Consider the following 19,465-nt stretch of genomic DNA (forward strand, 5'->3'; position numbering starts at 1 on the left):
TTATCTTTTGACCAAAATGTTAAAACAAAAAGTAAATGAAAGCACGATGATATTGTTCATCTTTCGAGAACTATGTTTTTCTAAAATTTTTACAAAACTCCCAACGGCAAATATACCTATCGATATATCACCTGGGAGTAGTTCTATCTATACATATCGGACGAAGAAGGTCCGTATAACGGAATTGTCATAGAAGGGTGCTAATGTAAGCATCGTATTATTTGTCGACAGTGAGAAGGTCTAGCCAAGAGAGAATGACCGGAAATCTAAGAGGTTTCTCAGGCTTAATCCGACTACCCACGACTATGTGGAAAATGAATTCAACCAAATTCAAATCAGAGATAGACATATCTCTAGCAGTCAACATTCTCACCAAACCTTCTTACTGGCTATATGTGTCTGGGATATGATACCTTCTGAATGTGATGTGAGGGCCTACTAATCTACACTTACTCTCCCAGCTAGCTAGCATCTGAGCAGTGGGGCCCTAAATCAATCACAGAGTGTAAGGTGGTGAAACTGGTCTTGTACATACTTGTCTATATTAGAGCTAATATTACTCTTGCTCCCTAAGCATGACCGTGGTTTCTCGTTCCCCAAGGTCCCAAAGGTGTCGGGGACTCTGGCTATTAGATGGTGCACGTGACCTGATATTCGTAGTCCCTAGGACTGATTGGCTATCGGTGGTTCCTGGTGGGTCCAGAACAATACGAATTGATAAATTCAGCTCGTGGATGGTGTTTCAACGTCACTTTGAGTTTAGAAGTTCGAGCTGAACCAAGTTGTGCAATGATGGGGCAAAAGCCTTTTAAGGTTGAGAATATTTTGGCTTACGAGCTATCCATCTCCAAGGAAAGAAAACCTTTAAAACTATTGAATGCGACCTGCGAAGTAGATCCTTTAGACTCCTACCAACAACCATCATTGCTTGCAATTAGGTCATAGTTATGATAAGAGCATTTTGCGCTTTTAAGCCTCTTTCTAGAACTCTGAATATGGAGTTCGACCCCACCAGTGTTTTGTTAAACGTCTAAATGGTTCTTATCTCGTATAATGTGTTATAATTTGGTTAGAGATTACATCACTGAATCTATAACAGCCGTTCCAAATTCCTTTCGTTTAAGCAACGAGCTAAAATCACTTTCCTAGACACCGTGCTTGCTCCTTACTACTAGGTTTTGTTAGGGATGGTCCATATGACCTATCCCTCTCCTTCTCTTCGCCCTCATCCGCCGTGCTTAGCTCCATATGAAAGGGTAATTCTTACATTACTTGTGCATAATTATGGGCATGAGCCTTCATGGGCCCTTACCTTAAGGCCCGTGGATGGGCGATGTCGCAGTCTAAGTAAGTCATAGGTCGCAATCTAGGTATCTCTAAGCGGAGGAAGCTTTGCCACTACTACTGCTCGACATAATACTCAATAATCTATCCACGTATAGCTGTCAGTCGCCCACCGGAACCAATAGTCCAGAACTATATTATCACTTGTGGGCGACAGTTGCGGACAAACTCAATTTTAAAGGATCGGCGAAGGAGAGTCTAAAGCTAGTCTAGACTTACGTGCCGGCAGATGACCTAGAAATTGTTAAATCAACTATATAATCCACTGAAATTTGCAGTCTCAATTTTCTATTCTTCATAACACAACCAGAGCAATTTTAATCTCGGAATACTTTATATCATCTAGTACCTAAAATGCGCCTTACGATTGGTCTTGGTCTATTTGCAGTGACTAATGTTGTTACTGCGGTCGGACCATGCTTTTGTTGTGATTTCACGGCTGCTGGCCAGTCGGGAACTACACTGTTTGTTACTGGAGCTGTGAATTGTGTAGACATGAAAGGCAAGGTACACGGCAGATGCGAAAACATAAGTGACTAACACCGGCTTTCCAGGCTGCAAGCCTTCTTCATGTGATAGGGGATATGTATTTTGTCCGAAGCCAAACATTGTAAACTCCCCCTTGCGCTCTTCATTCCTACGTTCACTCTGGCTAATATATGAAATAGAATTCCATTGATCTCCCCAATCACGTGGACTGTGTATTTGAAAATGGCAAGCAACCTGGCCCAGGTGAAGATCCTTTCTGACCTGTAATACCTTTATTGATGTTTTCAATTGCGTTCCATTGACCTAAAAAGTGCTTTTCAAGCCCAGAATGTTGTTAGTAGGAAAGTAGCTATCAACCAGTCGAGGATGAGGCGCACAACAGAACCTTAGGCGGTCCACTATTTATTATGGAAATTACTGTGCTTTATCTTTACATCGTTCTGGCTTCCTTGAGCTAGGTGCAGCCTCCAGCCAATGTAGCCCTTCGTCTAACGATCGTCTAATGAGAAGATTTGGAGGCATGCTGATCATACTTTCAGGCCGTAAGCAGAATTGCTGGTAAAATAATGTGACCAACCATGGATAGATCTACTTGGTGCTCTATGCTCTATCTGGCATTGTTCTTCAATGCCTACAGAGTTTTGAGAGACTTCAGGCACTGTGATAGCATCTATATAGCGAGGGAAAATTTACACAGGGCTTGACCACACAGTATAATTCGAAAATAGTTTACTGGCAGACATTCGCGCGTTGTTTCTCAGCCCGTATTCGAAGCAATTTTGATCCATATTAGAATTAGCGGCGTTATGATAGTGTTCTTAGTTTCGAAATCCACCGCAAGGTGTGTTTCGCTTGTTTGCAAGGAAGTTATTCTAGACAGCGGACGGGCCATACAACCATAATACAAGAGCAATTTTTATGCCACTAATTATGACGGTACTCAGATACAGCCAAGTACAAAGGTCAGGGGTAGGCTAACCATAATGGGTAAAGCCTGATGCAAAATAGAGTTCAAGACTCGAAAAGAGAGAGCGTCTGTACATAGATATGCACTTCGTACTTATCTGTGACTCCTTGATCCACTAGTGGAGTATTCCCAATGTGGTCCCCGATGCTTAGCAGCCGATAGGTCTCTTGTGCTTCATGCATGCAGTCATTGTGAGTCAAACCCGTCTAGACTATGCCCTCATACGTATTTCTACCTATAATATAGGTATACAACGTGTCTGAGTCACCAAGTTGCGGTCTAAGCTTCCCCGCTCACTGTCACCTTACCTCCATGGCTGGCGCTAACTCCAAGTGTACCTAGATAAGACACGCTACTTGTATAATGTTTTTCGCTCGCCTTTTTTTTTTTCTTTCTTTCGTGAATCTCCCCGCCAGGGACGACATGAATCATGGCCCCCTACACGGTAACTTCCACAGCGACAAGTATTCTAGCCTTGTCGCTAGTCGCGCTGGATAGCATACCAGCCATCCGAAGTATCGTAACTCGCATCGCGGGCAACAGTCGCAACTACGAACCCATCTTGCTAGCCAAGGATGAATACCGCGACGAAGACGGCGAGGCAACCGAGGAATCTCTCCAAGCGTTTTCGGATAGATGGCAGAGAATTACCATTGCGGTATTCTCCGCTGCCGGGTTCCTAATCACGTTAGCGTTGGCTGTTCTTACGACATTGATGGGCAACGTTGAGGATTATATCTTGCTGGAATGGTTGCAGTTCGGCGTGTGGGTGAGTGGCCCAGAAACAAGAAAAATCACCAAAACTCTAGTTTGAAACGGAACACGCTAAGTTATTATACTCTAGACTTTCCTCGCTATCCAATCTATCGCCTTCTTCACTGAACCCCGACCGACGTACCGCTACGTCCTCGGTGGTTTCGCCTTTGGCGGAAGTATCATTGCAATCGCCGCTCCATGCGTTGAACTAGGTCTGACCATCTATGCACGCCGGGTAATTCCCTACGACCGGATCTGGATCGCCCTCCAATTATCACAGATCGCCTGCGCATCTCTGCGCGCATTATTCTGCGTGTTGATACCCCGCCGTCCGGATGTACACCACGAAGACAAAGTGGTCGACCAAGAATATTCAGTTTCCGTGCTGAATCGGTTCTCGTTTAGCTGGGCTGCAGGCTTACTAGACGATGCCGCGCAGAAAAGTACCCTCAATCTCGATGATATCCCTAAACTGCCTGCGTCGAAGCGCGCAGGCTTTCTAAAAGAGAAATTCGAGAAGGCCAGGAAGGATCGCAAGATATGGAAAGGGATCATCTTTGCGCATGCTGGTGCGTTGACTGTGCAGATGATTCTTACTCTTACGTCTTGCTTTTTGAGCTTCGGTCCCCAGGTGGCTTTGTTTCAGATTCTTAAGACGCTTGAATTGCGCGATACTCCGTATTGGAATGCTGGGGCGTCGTATCTGTGGGTGTTGGCGCTGGGCGGATTGATGTTTATTTCGTCCAGTGTTGAGGCTTGGTTGTTTTGGGTTATTTATTCTCGAATTGGTGTGCCGATTTATGCCGAGTTGTCTGCGGTTATCTTTGCCAAGGCTATGCGTCGGAAAGATGCGAAGCATACAAAGAAATCCAGTGCGAAGAATGGGTCTGATACTCCAACCACTGGAGCAGAGGCTGAGCAGGAAGCCGAGGAAGATGCAGAAGAGGCGCTCAAGAAGAGCCGGCAGAGTATTATCAACCTTGCGGCTGTGGACGCGCGACGAATCTCCGACTTCGCTGCTTTCAACTATATCATTCCCCTCGCGATCATTAAGATTATCATCGGTTGCGGATTCCTTGTTCAAATTCTCGGCTGGCGAAGCACCTTTGCCGGTCTTGCTATATCCGCCCTTGTTACGCCGTTGAACATCTACGCCGCTAGAAAATACTCGAATGCCCAAGATCGATTGATGAAGTTCCGCGACCAAAAGCTGGCTATCGTCACAGAGGTGCTGCAAGGAATTCGGCAGATCAAGTTCTCTGCATTGGAAGAACAATGGCAGACACGGGTACAAGAGACGCGAGAGACAGAGCTGGGCGCATTATGGGCTGCGTTCTTAGCCGATATTGGCCTGATTTCGATCTGGATTCTGGGTCCTGTCGGGCTGTCTGCCGTCTCCTTGGCTACATATGCCATGATCCATGGCGGGTTGACAGCCTCTGTGGCTTTTACAGCCATGTCCGTTTTCAGTTCGCTGGAGATGGCACTGGCTGTTCTACCTGAGCTTACGTCTGTTGGTCTTGAGGCCAAGGTCAGCGCCGATCGAATCGATAAGTTCATGGCTACCTCGGAGAAAATTGTCAACACCGTTCCTGCGGAGTATATCGCCTTCGAAAATGCCTCTGTTGCATGGCCTGCCGAGGCAGATGCACAGGATAACGAAGATAGGTTCGTCCTCCGCGATATGAACTTGAAATTCCCGACAAAAAGTCTGAGCGTGGTATCTGGTCGCACAGGCTCAGGAAAGAGTCTGCTTCTCTCATCTATTCTCGGTGAATGTGATGTGGTCGGTGGAACGGTCAAAGCACCTGTTCCACCACCCATCAGGGAGCGCTACGACCGTCTCGCAACAAAGGCCAACTGGATCATCGACTCGGCTATTGCATATGTTGCGCAGATCCCATGGATTGAAAATGCAACAATCAAGGAGAATGTGTTGTATGGATTACCTGACGATGCAGAACGCTACAAAAAGGTCATCTTCGCTTGTGCTCTGGAGAAAGACTTCGAAATGCTGCCTGATGGTGACCTGACTGATATCGGTGCCAATGGTGTGAACTTGAGTGGTGGTCAGCGCTGGCGTATTTCCTTTGCTCGGGCATTGTACTCCCGAGCTGGGATCCTAATCATGGATGATATCTTCAGTGCTTTGGATGCACACACTGGCCGTCACGTCTACGAGCATGCACTCACTGGTGAGCTTGGACAGGGTCGAACCCGCGTCCTGGTTACTCACCATGTTGCGCTTTGTCTTCCTCTCACGGATTACTCTGTTCTGTTGGAGAATGGACGCATCAAGTACGCAGGTACCATTGATGATCTCAAAGAATCGCATCATCTGGAGGATATCCTTCGTGAGGAGCGTGCTGCCGAAGAGGCAGATAATGCTTTGGTTGATGATGAAAGTCATGATTTCTTGAATGATGAGGAGACAAACCTACAGAAGGTTATGTCTAATACTTCTCATAGACGGCCGAGTGCGGCTGCTAATGGTCATACTAATGGCCATGCTTCCAATGGAAATGGGAATGCACCAGAGAACGCTTCTGCACCGAAAAAGTTTGTCGAGGATGAGAAGCGCGAGATTGGCTCTGTGCGACTTGCGATTTATGGTGCTTTCTTGGGTATGGGTGGCTCGGTGGCATACTGGATCATGACTGTGTCTGTCTTTTTGATATTTGCGGCCCTCATGGTTGGACGAGTAAGTGAACATCCCCAAAGGCTGTCAAAGAGTCTATCTTTTACCCCGTGTGTAAGTTATACTAACATTTTTTCAGGCTTGGTGGATCAATATCTGGACAAGATCATCGTCGAGCAGTACTCAAGCCCACCCTGAGCAGTACCAAGTACTACTACAGCACACCATGCAGCCGACACCACCCCCACAGGACGACAGCCTTGCCATGTATCTCGGAATCTACGTTGCACTCTCCGTCATTGCATGCATCGCCGGATCAGTCCGATACTATTTCGTTCTCCGCGCAGCAGTGCAAGCCTCAAGAAACCTATTCAACGGCCTAATCTTCGCCGTCCTCCGCGCACCACTCCGATGGCTCGACACAGTCCCACTAGGACGAATCCTCAATCGCTTCACAGCAGATTTCCACTCGCTCGACTCCCGAATCGGCTACGACATCGGCTTCTTTGTCGGCAAGATCCTGGAGGTCCTGGGAATTATGATAGCAGGAATGCTCGTATCACCAGTGGTGATAGTATTCGCCGCGGTCCTCCTACTGATATGCCTAAAGCTATCCCTGACCTACCTAGCAGGCGCGCGCCAGATCAAAAGACTAGAAAGCACAGCCAAGAGCCCCGTCTTTGAACAATTCGGCTCGAGTCTCGCGGGTCTGATCACAATCCGCGCCTTCAGCAAACCGGACACATACATCGAAATCATGTACAGCAAGATCAACCGCCATGCCCAAGCTTGGTGGAACCTCTGGCTCTTCAACCGCTGGCTAGGCTTCCGCATGAACGTCGTCGGTGCAATCTTCTCGACACTTACTGCCGCTCTCATCGTCTACGTCCCCGGTATCACTGCGTCCCTAGCTGGTTTCGCTCTGAGCTTCGCACTGCAGTATAACTCCGCAATCGCAATGGCCCTCCGCCAATACGCCAACCTTGAGCTAAACATGAACGCCACAGAGCGCGTCATCGAATACTCCAACATCGAAATCGAAAACCAGGGAGGCGCAGACGCACCAGCCGCTTGGCCAACAGAAGGCCGACTAGAAGTCAACGATCTGGTCGTGGGCTACGCACCAGACCTCCCACCCGTGCTGAACGGACTAAGCTTCGCAGTTGAAAAGAACCAGCGCGTAGGCGTGGTTGGACGCACAGGCGCCGGCAAATCATCATTAACGCTCGCACTATTCCGCTTCCTGGAGGCGAGATCCGGTGAAATCATCATTGACGGATTGGACGTATCCAAGATTAAACTGCACGATCTCCGCAGTCGCCTTGCTATCATTCCACAAGACCCGGTCCTCTTCTCTGGCACTGTCCGATCGAACCTGGATCCGTTCGGCGAATACAGTGATACAGAACTGTACGATGCACTAGCGCGCGTGCATCTCATTTCCGAAGCTGACGATGACGAGTTAACACTCACGTCACGGACTGCCTCACCCCGTCAACCTAGTGTTACGGGTGCTACGACACCCGAGCCTGCACAGACACAGAAGACGAATGCGAACGCGTTCACATCTCTATCAGCGACGATCTCTGAAGGAGGATTGAACCTCTCACAAGGCCAACGCCAACTCCTTTGTCTAGCCCGTGCCATCGTATCCAGGCCGAAGATTATGGTTCTGGATGAGGCGACGTCGGCTGTGGATATGGAGACTGACGCGTTGATTCAGACGTCTATTCGGGCTGAGTTTGGGCGCAACGCTACCACTCTGCTGGTTATTGCGCATCGGTTGAGCACTATTGCTGATTTTGATCGGATTCTTGTTATGGATGCTGGGAAGGCGGCGGAGTTTGGGACGCCTAGGGATCTTATGGGGATTGAAGGGGGCGTTTTTAGGAATCTTGTTGAGAATAGTGGGGAGAAGGAAGTTTTGGAGAAGATGATTTTTGAGTGATTGGGGTTCGTGATGTGAATGTGGTGAGATTGGAAGGAAAAAGTGGTTACCAAGTTTGTACAGTTTTAGATGCATCAGATTGGAAGACTGATATATGCAAATGCGAGTTGATTTTTTATTGTGAGAACTTTGAACAGTATCCTCTCATGTAGTCATGAATTAGCCCCTGTTGCCATGCACGCATGTTATTACTTGGTGCTTCAAAACTACATGTGATGACGACCGTTCAAAGCACTCGAACATGGCGCGAGGGACACATGATCCATGCCCAGCTAGATAAAATATCAAAGCCAGAAGAGAGGACGACTGTCATATAGCAATGTCTCCAAAGCCAATCCAGTATCCATTCCCTTCCAACGAGGACCAGCCTCAACCACAGCTCAACGCCGTGGTAACACCTTCAAGTTTGTAAAAAGGATCAGAGATGCCTTCATCGCGTCCGTCATGTAAACAAGGTTGGTATGCCGAACGCATATATCACAAACCCACCCCTCGAGTCGTACAGCCCTTAAGCTCTCCGAAGAAAGAGAGCCGCACGTCTCAGAGGGAAGAGACTGTCTCATATATAACACACTAGGCTTTCATCATTCTGGAATAACAGTCAGTAAATGCAAATAAAGTAATTAAAGAGGAACAGGAGGACTCACAAGTATAAAACTTGGAAGGATGAAGAAAAGAAAGAAAAAGAGAAAATCGCGCGGGTTTTATTTCTGCCCGCGCTAGTCCGCTCCCAGGGCGGGGAGCTGTTCTGCCGGTTTTTGTGGTTTGATCAGATCTGACTCTCTTGTTTTCTACTGTGCTTTGTCTTTGTTTTAGCGTTGCAATATGCCAATCGGTGTGCTGCCGATGCGCTCTTTGCGTTTGAGGTCCAGTTATATTGAGATCTCGAATATCCTTCGTGGTCGTGCTGCTGCACTGCCGAGACAATGCCATCGGCCGCTTCATGCGCCGCGGTATTTCCATGCTCGAGCTTGCCTGCAGCAGGAGCCTCCTAAAGAGCTTCCAGCTTTCTTAGAAGCTTATAAGCGGGCTGGTATGTTGGAGCTTCCTTCTAATGTCCGCTGTCCTCAACTTTGAACCTTGACTAATGTATATCATTCCTTACAGTCGACTTCCCTCCGGCGACTCATGACTTCGAGACATTTTTCGCACAGGCCGAGCCAAACACCGAAGTTGTGCTACACGGATATCTTGGCCAGCGCTCTGATCTTTCCAAGAAACTGTCGTTCGTGCGCCTGGCCGATCCAACTCTACAACACAGCCTGCAAGTCGTCGCATTCGCCAAGAACAATGCCTTCGAGAAGCTCAAAGCACTCAATGCAAACAGCCCCGTAGCTGTGCGCGGCACTGTGCAAAAGAAGAAAGCCAAAGCCTCGGAATCAGCCGATAAGCCCGTCGAGGATTCATGGGAGCTCGCATTGGAGGAGATTCACCTTCTGAATGACTTCCCCAAGGAGACAATTATGACACCCGAAACAGTGTTCCCGCCTGAGCAGCGATACCTACAGCTGCGCTCGGATACAGAGCTACGTGAGGCATTGCGATTCCGGGCCCGCGCTCATAACCTCTGCAAGAAAGAGCTGGAGGAGCAGTCTCCGCCGTTTTTTGAAATTGAGACACCGCTCTTGTTCAAATCTACCCCTGAGGGTGCGCGTGAATTTATTGTTCCTACTCGCCGTGAGGGATTGGCTTATGCTTTGCCTCAGAGTCCGCAGCAGTATAAGCAGATTCTTATGGCTAGTGGCTTGCCGCGGTATTATCAGTTTGCGCGCTGCTTCCGTGATGAGGATCTAAGGGCCGATCGCCAGCCAGAATTTACTCAGCTTGATATGGAGATGTCCTTTGCTACCGGAGATGATGTGATGCGTACAATCGAGGGAGTCATTCGTCGACTTTGGTCATCGTTGATGAAAGACCCCGCCCCGCAGGGCCCATTCCGAAAGGTCCCATATCAGGAAGTCATGGCTAAGTACGGCTCTGACAAGCCAGATACCAGATACGGCATGGAAATTATTCGACTCGATCAACTTTTGCCCGTGGATTTGATCGGCAAGATTTCTGATTTGGAGGATCCCATTGTGGAGGCTTTCAAGGTTGAAGGAAACGAAAACGATCCCGCCGAAACCCATAAATTCATCACTCAATTCCTCGACTCGCCTGCTGGTGCACCATTCAACAACAACCCCGACGGTGGCCCGGGTGTCTTCATCTACAACGGCAAGCAGCCTCTCTGCGGACTACAGCCCTTTGGCTTCCAGGCCGCTGAGCATGTCGAAGAACTGTTGTACCCCGATCACGGTGACTTGATCATCCTTCAAGCACGACCTCGTGCCCCCTTCTCTGGCGGCTCGACTCCTATCGGTGACCTACGCCGTGCACTACACGCTTCAAGCATTTCGACGGGCTTCAAGCCCGCCCCTACAGGATTCGACTTCCTCTGGGTCGTCGACTTCCCTCTCTTCTCCCCCTCCTCGGACTCAGAGCCAGGCCAGGGCGGCGCAGCAGGCATCTCCTCAACGCACCACCCCTTCACCGCACCCAAGACCCCCGCTGACGTCGACCTCCTCCTCACAGACCCTACCCAGGCCGTGGCCGACCACTACGACCTAGTCGTGAACGGAGTCGAGCTGGGCGGCGGTAGTCGCCGTATCCACGATGCAGCGGTCCAGGAATTCATCTTCCGTGATATCTTGAAAATGCCAGCTGAGCGGTTGGATGACTTCTCGCATCTGCTCGATGCTCTGCGCTCTGGATGTCCGCCGCATGCGGGTCTGGCATTGGGCTTTGACAGACTTGTTGCTGTCATGCTAGGCAAAGAATCTGTGCGGGATGTGATTGCTTTCCCTAAAACCGGAAGAGGAGGCGACGACGCTATGGTCGGGGCGCCGAGTCCCATGACCGAGCAAGCATTGGAGACTTACCACCTGAAATTAAGGAAGTAGATCAGCACGCTGAATTGTGCTTACATCCGATGCATGGGCATGCATATTCCTGTTCTCAACGAGAACTACATGTACCAATTTTTGTACTATACCCGTGTACTATACCCACCATTCTACGAGCCATTAGCTTGAGAAATCCCGACATAATACTCATCTCACTATATCCGTCTCAACCCATGTAAAGATCTGATATCATACCACCAAGCCCTGAGGGACCCCGGCCCGGCCGGCTAAAATCGATACATCCAACACGTCAGGCTAGAATTGGACCTGAAACGGGCCCGAAGTATATCAAAGGCTAATTATGCATCTAACAGAAACGGGAACAGGGGCCCACGCCTGAACATGGCTACCCGGATCCTTTATTTGTGGTCCGGTGGGCGTTGTGGCTTGTCTAGCGTGTGGCTCTTTTTAGGGCCAACGGTCAAATTGCCCGATGCGGGTAGGAACGTCTCATTTTTGAGAACTATCCATCGGATGCCTTCACCTACCAAAACTCGGCCTCGATGAAGTAAATTGTATGGCTGTTTCAGTTTGTGCCCTGTACCCGCAGGACCTCCCAGTCGGCTCATCTATCTAAGAATTGATCTGTCGTGTTTGATGATCACTAGGATCAGGCTATTCTTTAAGACTTGAGCTAACGGGGGAGACTTCCTCTTCAAGGTCTAGTGAAGACCAGTGTTCACATACATGTACGTAAAAGAACCTATTTACGAGTCGTTTGTGCCCCAACTTTAGGATCTATCTACCCCGAAGTTGAATTCCAGCCACGGGTACCAGGATCCCAGGATGAAACGGGGCAAGGCGTTTTGTTTCATGAGGATTACTAGTTACTCGATGTAGACATTCTCCGGACTATCACTGCATCGCAAAATGGAATCCAGTTCAACCTCGGTCAATGGAGATTCGGCAGTTGTGATTTCGGCATTGACGATGTGATTGTTGAAGAATATAAAGGCAGTCGTCTTGTCGCCTCCAGACAAATCACTGAACCATCCCTCCTCAGTCCCTCCATTCCTTCGTTTGTTCCTTGTAAAGCGCAGAGCTGGTCTCTCTCGTTCGTTAGTTGCCCTTTTTACTTCATTCTTTTCAATATGAGAAACACAGTCGTTCTCGCCCTCGCCGGCGCAGCCTTGAGCGCTCCCACTCAAACGATCGAGAACCGCCAATTCCCCGGTTTCGGCTCCAGTGGATCTGGAACTGAAAGTGGTCTCGGCGCTCTGGCTTCCCTCTTCCCCGGTCTGGGAGGTGAGTCCAGTGGCTCTTCCACCGGCTCTGGCTCTGGCTTCCCCGGCCTCGGTGACCTCCCTGGCCTCGGAGGTTCCGGTGGTTCTTCCACTGGCACCCCGAGCCTTCCTAGCTTCAGTGACCTGCCTGGTCTTGGAGGCTCTGGTGCTGAGTCCTCCGGCACTCCCAGCTTGCCCGCTCCTACCGCCTTGCCTAGCGGTGCCGGTATTCCAAGCTTCAAGACTGGCCGTGACATCGAGAAGCGTCAGTTTGACCTTTCCTCCCTGACCAGCGGTCTTGGTGGCAGCACTGGTACCAGCGGTGGCCTCAGCTCTCTGGAGTCTCTGATCCCTTCCATTGGTGGCAGCTCCAGTAGCGGAGGTCTTGGCTCCCTCGAGTCTCTCATCCCTTCTATGGGTGGTAGCTCCGGTACCAGCGGTGGTCTCGGCGCCCTCGAGTCTCTCATCCCCTCTATGGGTGGTAGCTCCGGTAGCAGTGGTGGTCTCGGCGCCCTCGAGTCCCTCATTCCTTCTATGAGCTCCAGCGGCTCCAGTGGCCTCGGTTTCAAGGCCCGCCGCGATGCCAAGGAGGCAGAGAGGCGCCAGTTCGACCTCTCCTCCCTGACCAGCGGCCTCGGCGGCAGCTCCGGCACAAACAGCGGTCTCGACGCCCTCACCTCCCTCATTCCCTCTATTGGTGGCAGCTCTGGCAGCAGCGGATTGAGCATCCCTGGCCTTAGTAATATCCCCAGTGGTTCCGGTATTTCCAGTCTCAAGGCTAAACGTGAGAGTCTACTAGGCTCCGGTTCCATCACCTCAAACGATGTCACCGACAACGCCGGCTGCAAGGAGTTGACTTTCATTTTCGCCCGTGGCAGTGATGAGATGGGCAACATGGGCTCCGTCGTTGGACCCCCCGTCGCTACCCAGTTGAAGTCTTTGACCGGTGACAAGGTCTCCGTCCAGGGTGTGACTTATGCGGCTACTGCTGGGGTATGATCAATCCATCTTCTCCCCATTTTCTTTTCCATTCTTTTTTCTTGGGAACGTATAACTTACCTTTTCCTTTCAGAGCAACGTCTCTCTAGGCGCGAACGGTGGTCCCGTTATGGCCAAGCTCGTCAAGCAGGCTCTCTCCCAGTGCCCCAAGACTAAGGTCGTTCTGGGTGGATACTCGCAGGGTTCCATGGTCGTACACAATGCTGCCAACAGCCTCTCTGCTGACCAGGTCTCAGGTGCTGTTCTCTTCGGTGACCCGTTCAAGGCTCAGGCTGTTGGTAAGCTTGACAGCAGCAAGGTTAAGGAGTACTGCGCCACTGGTGACCCGGTCTGCTTGAACGGTGCCAACGTCCTGGCTCACTTGAGCTATGGCAGTGATGCCAAGGAGGCTGCGCAGTTCTTGATCAAGGCTGCTGGTCTCTCCACTTCCTCTTAGGTAGATTTCTGTGGTCTGTGGTCTGTTTGGTTGTGTGAAGGACTGAGGGGGAGGGATTGGGAGAGGATCAATTTTGGCGCATTCTTCCTGTTGTTTAATTTGCGAATAAGTGTCAATATGTACTTCTCCAAGAATTTGTTTCGTATATCGGGGAAGAATTGACTTCGTGTGGACCGAGTTGGCGCATAAGATGCTGGAGAATGTTGGACGTTGTAGATTGTATCATGAAAGTACAGTGTAAGAAAGGAACAGGAACGATATAATCTGGAACTGGGTTCCACGTGAGACCGGTGTTATACAAAAATAGAAAACGCCACACCAAACCGCTGTATAAGACAAACCGGAGAAGCAAGATATAGTTTGAGAGAAAAAAAAGAAGCATCTCAATGTGCTAAGAAAGGAGAGTGGAATGGATCCCCAGAAGAGAGTGAAAATCCCAAGTCTCTCATACCGTAGATAAAGTACTGGTATTTGTCTGTTTCGATGACAGACGAGGCGCCGATTCTCTACCTTCAGAGGCAGTACCTTCAAGTTCCTCCTCGTCCTCATAGTAAATATATTCCTCATCATCCTCGTCAGGATGCCCAAATATATTCCTCCAGACGCCGTCCCAGAGACCCTTCTTGGTTACCAGGCCGCCGACGAGGAGAGCAGGCAGCTGCCAGATACTGGCCCAGAAGAGTCCACGAGCGGTGCCATTAGCACCCTGGTGTTGCCAGAAACGGTACGCCTCGCGGACCAGCCAGCCGTTGGCGACGGTGCTGCTCACCAAAAACCCGGGGCCGACGACATCGTACCACCAGAGGCCAATGGAAATAGGGAACATCAGGAGGGAGTAGCGCAGAGCGACTCTGGCATTACGTGCAGGGTTCACCCAGGCCATCATCCGATAGCCGGCGGCCTTGTACTCGTCACGGATGATATGAGATAGAGCGTTGAAGTGGGGGAATTGCCAGGCGAACAAGATTCCACCGAGCAGCCACCCGCCAATGCTTTCTTCGCTGAAAAGCATGTCGCGCCAGGTGTCATGGCCAATTGTGGCAGTCAGGCCTGCCGCAGCGATCCAGCCCATCAGCGGTGGGATACCGCCAACAATCGCGCCAACCCAAGTGTTCACCACATGGATCCGCTTCAATGGCGTGTAGACAAATGCATAGAGGAAAATGTTCGCGGCAGATAGGGCGGTGGTCGTCGGGTTGGTACCGATATAAAGGAGAGAGAGACCCGTAAGGGCAGTGCCGACGGCGAACAACAGAGCTCCCCGGTTGGAGACGAGGCCACGAACCAACGGACGGTTGCGAGTGCGGGACATGAGCGCATCGTATTTCGGTTCGAACATCATGTTCAGTGTGTTCGCGCTGCAACATGACAGAAACGTGCCCGCCGTAAGGTATATCAGGGTCAGAGTTGAGGTCGAAAGTGTAGGGAGTGGAGTCATGGCCGGGTCGAGTGTGAGCAAAGACGAAATCGGGTACATTCCGTATGCAGAAGTGGTGGTGAGGACGATCAGGAACGACAGTCGCGGTTTTGTCAGGGCGAGATATGCAGCCAGTTTGCGGCGGAGGGAGGTGGTGGGGAGCGCGGACGAGAAGTTCGACAGTTGCGCCGAGGCATCCAGAGGAATTGTGGGTTCAGGTTGCCCCGGCTCTTTGCTTTCCTCCTTCAAACGCTTCCTCCGCCGATGTGGTAGTTCTTCTGAGATTGCTGCTGTCGCGATTGTCCCTGACGAAGCTGTTTCAGACGCATCGGCCGGACTTGCGGAAGCACCGCTGGGCGAATCGGAAGTCGATTTGGCATTGGCATTATTTGATGCAAGTGAAGATAGCAGTCCTCCTCTGTTGCTTGATCCATCAAATAATCGATTGGCCGAGAAATATGTTTTGTGAAATGCGGAAGGAGACTGGTCATCCGCGATGCCTGTCCGTCGTTTCGACGACGATAGGAACCCCCGAATGGTGGAGGGCTGTGAAGTACGGGACCGAACCAGACATTGCGAGCATACAAGCGCCTCTCGAGGCCTCAACAGGGAGGGCCGCAGAGGGATCATGGCGTGTCGGTGCAGAAGGAAGAAAAGTGGACGAGAGAAGTTGAATTTCCCCGGTGCACGGGCCACATCCGTGAATGTCAACAATTGTTCTGTGGCATGATCCTCTCTATTTCTTTAGACAACGATACCATTATGGACGTTCTTCAGAATTCCGTGATTGCTCCCCTGCAGCCCTACCTGGAGCCTATTGTCTCCGCGATCCCTGAACCTGTTCACGATGCCGTCGTGTCCTTGATCGGAAAGCCCTGCCACAGCGCGCTCCTCCTCGACCTCGATGTCACCAAGGACCCTGCCTGCACGTCGCTGGCCATTTCCAAGGCCCTCGGTCTGGCTATCGTTGGTGCCAGTGCAGTTGTCAAGATTCCGCAGATCCTCAAGCTGATCAGCTCCCGTTCCTCGGCCGGTGTCTCGTTCGTTTCATACGCCCTTGAAACTGCCAGCCTGCTCATCACCCTCTCCTACGGCGTGCGCAACCAGTTCCCATTCAGCACATATGGCGAGACTGCTCTCATTGCCGTTCAGGATATCGCTGTTGGTGTTTTGGTTCTAAACTATGCTGGACGCTCTGCGGCGGCTGCAGCTTTCGTGGCTGTTGTCGCTGCTAGCGTGTACGCTCTGCTCTTCGATCAGACCCTTGTGGATGCGCAGACCATGGCCTACCTGCAGGCTGGTGCAGGTGCCTTAGGTGTTGCTAGCAAGGCACCCCAGATCTATACCATCTGGCGCGAAGGAGGAACCGGACAGCTGAGCGCATTCGCGGTAAGTCTATGCCTGCGCAGTATGCACTTTCTCGCCGTATACTAATAGTTATTGTCTCTTCTAGGTCTTTAACTACCTCGCCGGATCTCTCTCTCGCATCTTCACTACCCTCCAAGAAGTCGATGACAAGCTCATCCTCTACGGATTCATCGCTGGCTTCTCCCTCAATGTGATCCTCGCCACACAAATGATCTGGTACTGGAATGCTCCGGCGCCTAAGCAGAAGGCTTCCCGTGCAAAGGTCGCCGAAAAGGTGTCGTCAGCCAAGAGCACTGGAGCGTCGCCCAAGGGAGGCGCAAAGACCCCCACCACCCGCCGACGGGGCTAGAGAATAGCTTCTTCTCGGACCCTTTCTATTTTTTCGGTTAGGTTATATCTTTAATAACGCTTTCTGTTGTCATTTCACTGGCCAGGGCAGCCACGTCATGTCGTATTCATCAAGATGGAGCTCAAGTAGAACCAGGAGTGCAACCCCGTATGCGCCGTCTCGTAGATAGCACTACCCCCAATGCCCGATAGACCAAAGAAGCTACTGCATGCGCCCAGTAGTCATATACTTCAGAATATCATCCAGCGGCACAAAAGGCTGCACAGGATGCGGCTGCCTCACAGCAATATCAAACTCCAACCCCCCACCAATAGACTTCCGATGAACACCAACAACATCCATCTCCTCCTCCTCTTCCCCTTCACTCTCCTCCTCCTCAGAAGCCAAATCATCCTCTAGCTGCCTCCTCAACCCAGTGACAACATTCTGAATCCCACTCTCCCGCTCCTCAAGAGTGAAATTCCCACCCCAATTCCTCCGCCTAGCTTCCTGGTTCGCCTCAAGCGGCGCCCACTCCCATAGCTGCGTAAGCTCTGCCTCACTGAGTTTGTGGTCGGCACTTTCAGCCTCGACAAGGCGCGACGGAGACGGGATGGTACTTTGGGACGGACCGCCTTCCGTGCCTGCGGCGCGGCCGCGCGCAACCCAGTCTTCGACGCGGGGGTCGAGTTTTGTGCGCAGGAGTTGCTCGAGAGTGGGTGCTTGTGTGCGGCCTGGGTATTCAGGGCTTGGATAGGCGACTAGTGAGGTGAAGAGGTCTCGTTGCTCAGAAAGTTGTTCGGAGACGCTGAGGAGGTTGTTTGAGATGATACTTGCTTGGGATTGGAGTGAGGACCTGGAGCTTGTTAGTATGCCGGTCTTGGGGGTTTGTATTGGGGGTTTTGTTCTTTGTCTTTGGGTCGGTGGGCGAGATGGAGTGCTGGGACTTACCATGGCGGAAGAGGGTCACTTGAGTGTAGGCTGGTAATTAGTGAGCCCAGTGAGCGGGTGAGCTGTACGAGTCGCTGACGTGCTTGCTCGAGGACTTTGATTTGTTCTTGAGTGAGGGTAGACATGGTGGGTGATGGGTGGCAGGATATTGTCGGGGAAGAGAGTTGCGGATAGGTGAGAAGCTTGTAGATCCACCAGCCGCAGATCTTCTACGGACTTCACTATATATTTATTTTTTATATTTTCTGGCTGACTACGATTCGTACATTGTGGATAGTAATGTCAATCCTCAAAATGCCTTTGAAACGTCTCTTTAATGTACCTCTTTCGTGTATGTCTCTAATATAACGTTATGTATGAAGCTCTTCAAACCATTCCAAATTGCCACTCACTCAAGCTGCTCCGACTTTTCTATCTCGAGCAGACTTGTTCATTTTCTGTGGGATCTAGTATGGTATTTAATAGCGTCGAGCCTAGGATCTCTTTAGGGAAATCAGAGCCTGCATAGCAAACTGCGAAAAGAGGCGTGGGCTTTGTTTGACCTCACCAGGCCACCTGATGGGCAACGATGGGGAGAAGAAGGATGGGACGGTGATACCTCCAATGGATCCTCCGAAGAGATTGCAGTGTCAGATCAGACGCAAAGAGTTATCTTATTGCTTGACAAGCCGTGTGCAATCCACAGACGATACCTCTTTTCAGAGTCACACTTATTCTCCACATTATCAACAATGAAAGCACTAATACACCTTGCCAGGAATGAGACCTCAAGACTGTAGTTACTAATAAATCCCACGGCGATTCCTACAACGAACAGTCCAGGTGTACTCCGCGCAAATAGCCATACAGTAAGTACATCATCACCTACCACCACACAACTACTACGACCAGCAAAACCCCGAACAAAGCGCTACAAACACACCCCTTCGGCCGAAACCGATATCAAACCCGCCAAAAATAAGCACAAAAAACAACCCCCAAATCCAAAAATAACCTCAAGATCGACAACCCCCTCATTGGACTCCTGGACCCTTGGCAGAGCGTGCTGAAACGCTTGCAGAACGCCCGCGGACCAATGCGCTCCTGTGACAGGTGGGTTTGACTCCTGTCCAGCGGTGCCCAGAGGTCTTCCTAGCCGATCTTCTCGTATATCTGCGTTGTGTAGGTTTGTGTTTTGGGTGTGGGCGTTTTCTTGGGCGGGTTGGGTGCTATTTTGGGATTTGGGCGGTATGCGTTTGTTGCTGGCGGTTGGGGGTACAGTACTTATATTGGGGTTGGCGCCCTTTGTTGTGGGGGGTTTTGTTGTGAATAGTGTCAAGACAAGGGTTTTGTACTTTTCTCTTACAATTTTTTGGTTCTTTCTTTGGGTCTTAACTTTGGTTGGCTTGATTTCTTGTGGACTTTTGTCCGTTCGACTATTGACTATTGAGTCCAACTGACTATCAACTTTCGACTATTCGACATACATTCAAGCCAAAGACACACAGACGACACACACTCATGTTGTCGGGGATATATCGGTGCAGTAGGCGCAGAACAACTCAGAACAACTCCATGAAAAAAACAAGACCCAAAGCGAAACACATAATACAACGCCTTCAACAATGATGTGAGCTGATATCCTATCTCATTATGTTCCACCCACAACACAAGTCC

General features: G+C 50.4%; 6 protein-coding genes across 6 annotated transcripts; 4 read left to right on the top strand and 2 right to left on the bottom strand.

The window, feature by feature from the left end:
- Positions 1-3,230: 3,230 nt before the first annotated feature.
- On the top strand, positions 3,231-8,142 carry N7446_003043 (uncharacterized protein; the record flags this gene model as incomplete). The annotated part of the gene is made up of 3 exons (XM_058511792.1): positions 3,231-3,569; positions 3,645-6,257; positions 6,334-8,142. 3 exons carry the CDS (start codon positions 3,231-3,233, stop codon positions 8,140-8,142), a joined length of 4,761 nt encoding a protein of 1,586 aa, XP_058377328.1.
- Positions 8,143-8,967: 825 nt separating this feature from the next.
- N7446_003044 (aspartate--tRNA ligase MSD1) lies at positions 8,968-11,084 on the top strand (the record flags this gene model as incomplete). The annotated part of the gene is made up of 2 exons (XM_058511793.1): positions 8,968-9,175; positions 9,250-11,084. 2 exons carry the CDS (start codon positions 8,968-8,970, stop codon positions 11,082-11,084), a joined length of 2,043 nt encoding a protein of 680 aa, XP_058377329.1.
- A 1,094-nt stretch (positions 11,085-12,178) lies between these two features.
- N7446_003045 (carbohydrate esterase family 5 protein) lies at positions 12,179-13,745 on the top strand (the record flags this gene model as incomplete). The annotated part of the gene is made up of 2 exons (XM_058511794.1): positions 12,179-13,303; positions 13,383-13,745. The coding sequence occupies 2 exons, from the start codon at positions 12,179-12,181 to the stop codon at positions 13,743-13,745; spliced, it is 1,488 nt and encodes a 495-aa protein (XP_058377330.1).
- Positions 13,746-14,190: 445 nt separating this feature from the next.
- cox10 (protoheme IX farnesyltransferase) lies at positions 14,191-15,792 on the bottom strand (the record flags this gene model as incomplete). The annotated part of the gene is made up of 1 exon (XM_058511795.1): positions 14,191-15,792. One exon carries the CDS (start codon positions 15,790-15,792, stop codon positions 14,191-14,193), a length of 1,602 nt encoding a protein of 533 aa, XP_058377331.1.
- A 132-nt stretch (positions 15,793-15,924) lies between these two features.
- N7446_003047 (putative monosaccharide-P-dolichol utilization protein) lies at positions 15,925-16,879 on the top strand (the record flags this gene model as incomplete). Its single annotated transcript, XM_058511796.1, has 2 exons — positions 15,925-16,551; positions 16,616-16,879. 2 exons carry the CDS (start codon positions 15,925-15,927, stop codon positions 16,877-16,879), a joined length of 891 nt encoding a protein of 296 aa, XP_058377332.1.
- A 201-nt stretch (positions 16,880-17,080) lies between these two features.
- Positions 17,081-17,934, bottom strand: med8 (RNA polymerase II mediator complex subunit MED8; the record flags this gene model as incomplete). The annotated part of the gene is made up of 2 exons (XM_058511797.1): positions 17,081-17,714; positions 17,810-17,934. The coding sequence occupies 2 exons, from the start codon at positions 17,932-17,934 to the stop codon at positions 17,081-17,083; spliced, it is 759 nt and encodes a 252-aa protein (XP_058377333.1).
- Between the last annotated feature and the right edge of the window lie 1,531 nt (positions 17,935-19,465).

This window comes from Penicillium canescens (genome assembly GCF_028828765.1).
Source record: "Penicillium canescens strain IBT 15451 chromosome Unknown utg000002l_segment0_segment0, whole genome shotgun sequence".
In the NCBI taxonomy this organism is placed as follows: Eukaryota; Fungi; Ascomycota; class Eurotiomycetes; order Eurotiales; family Aspergillaceae; genus Penicillium; species Penicillium canescens.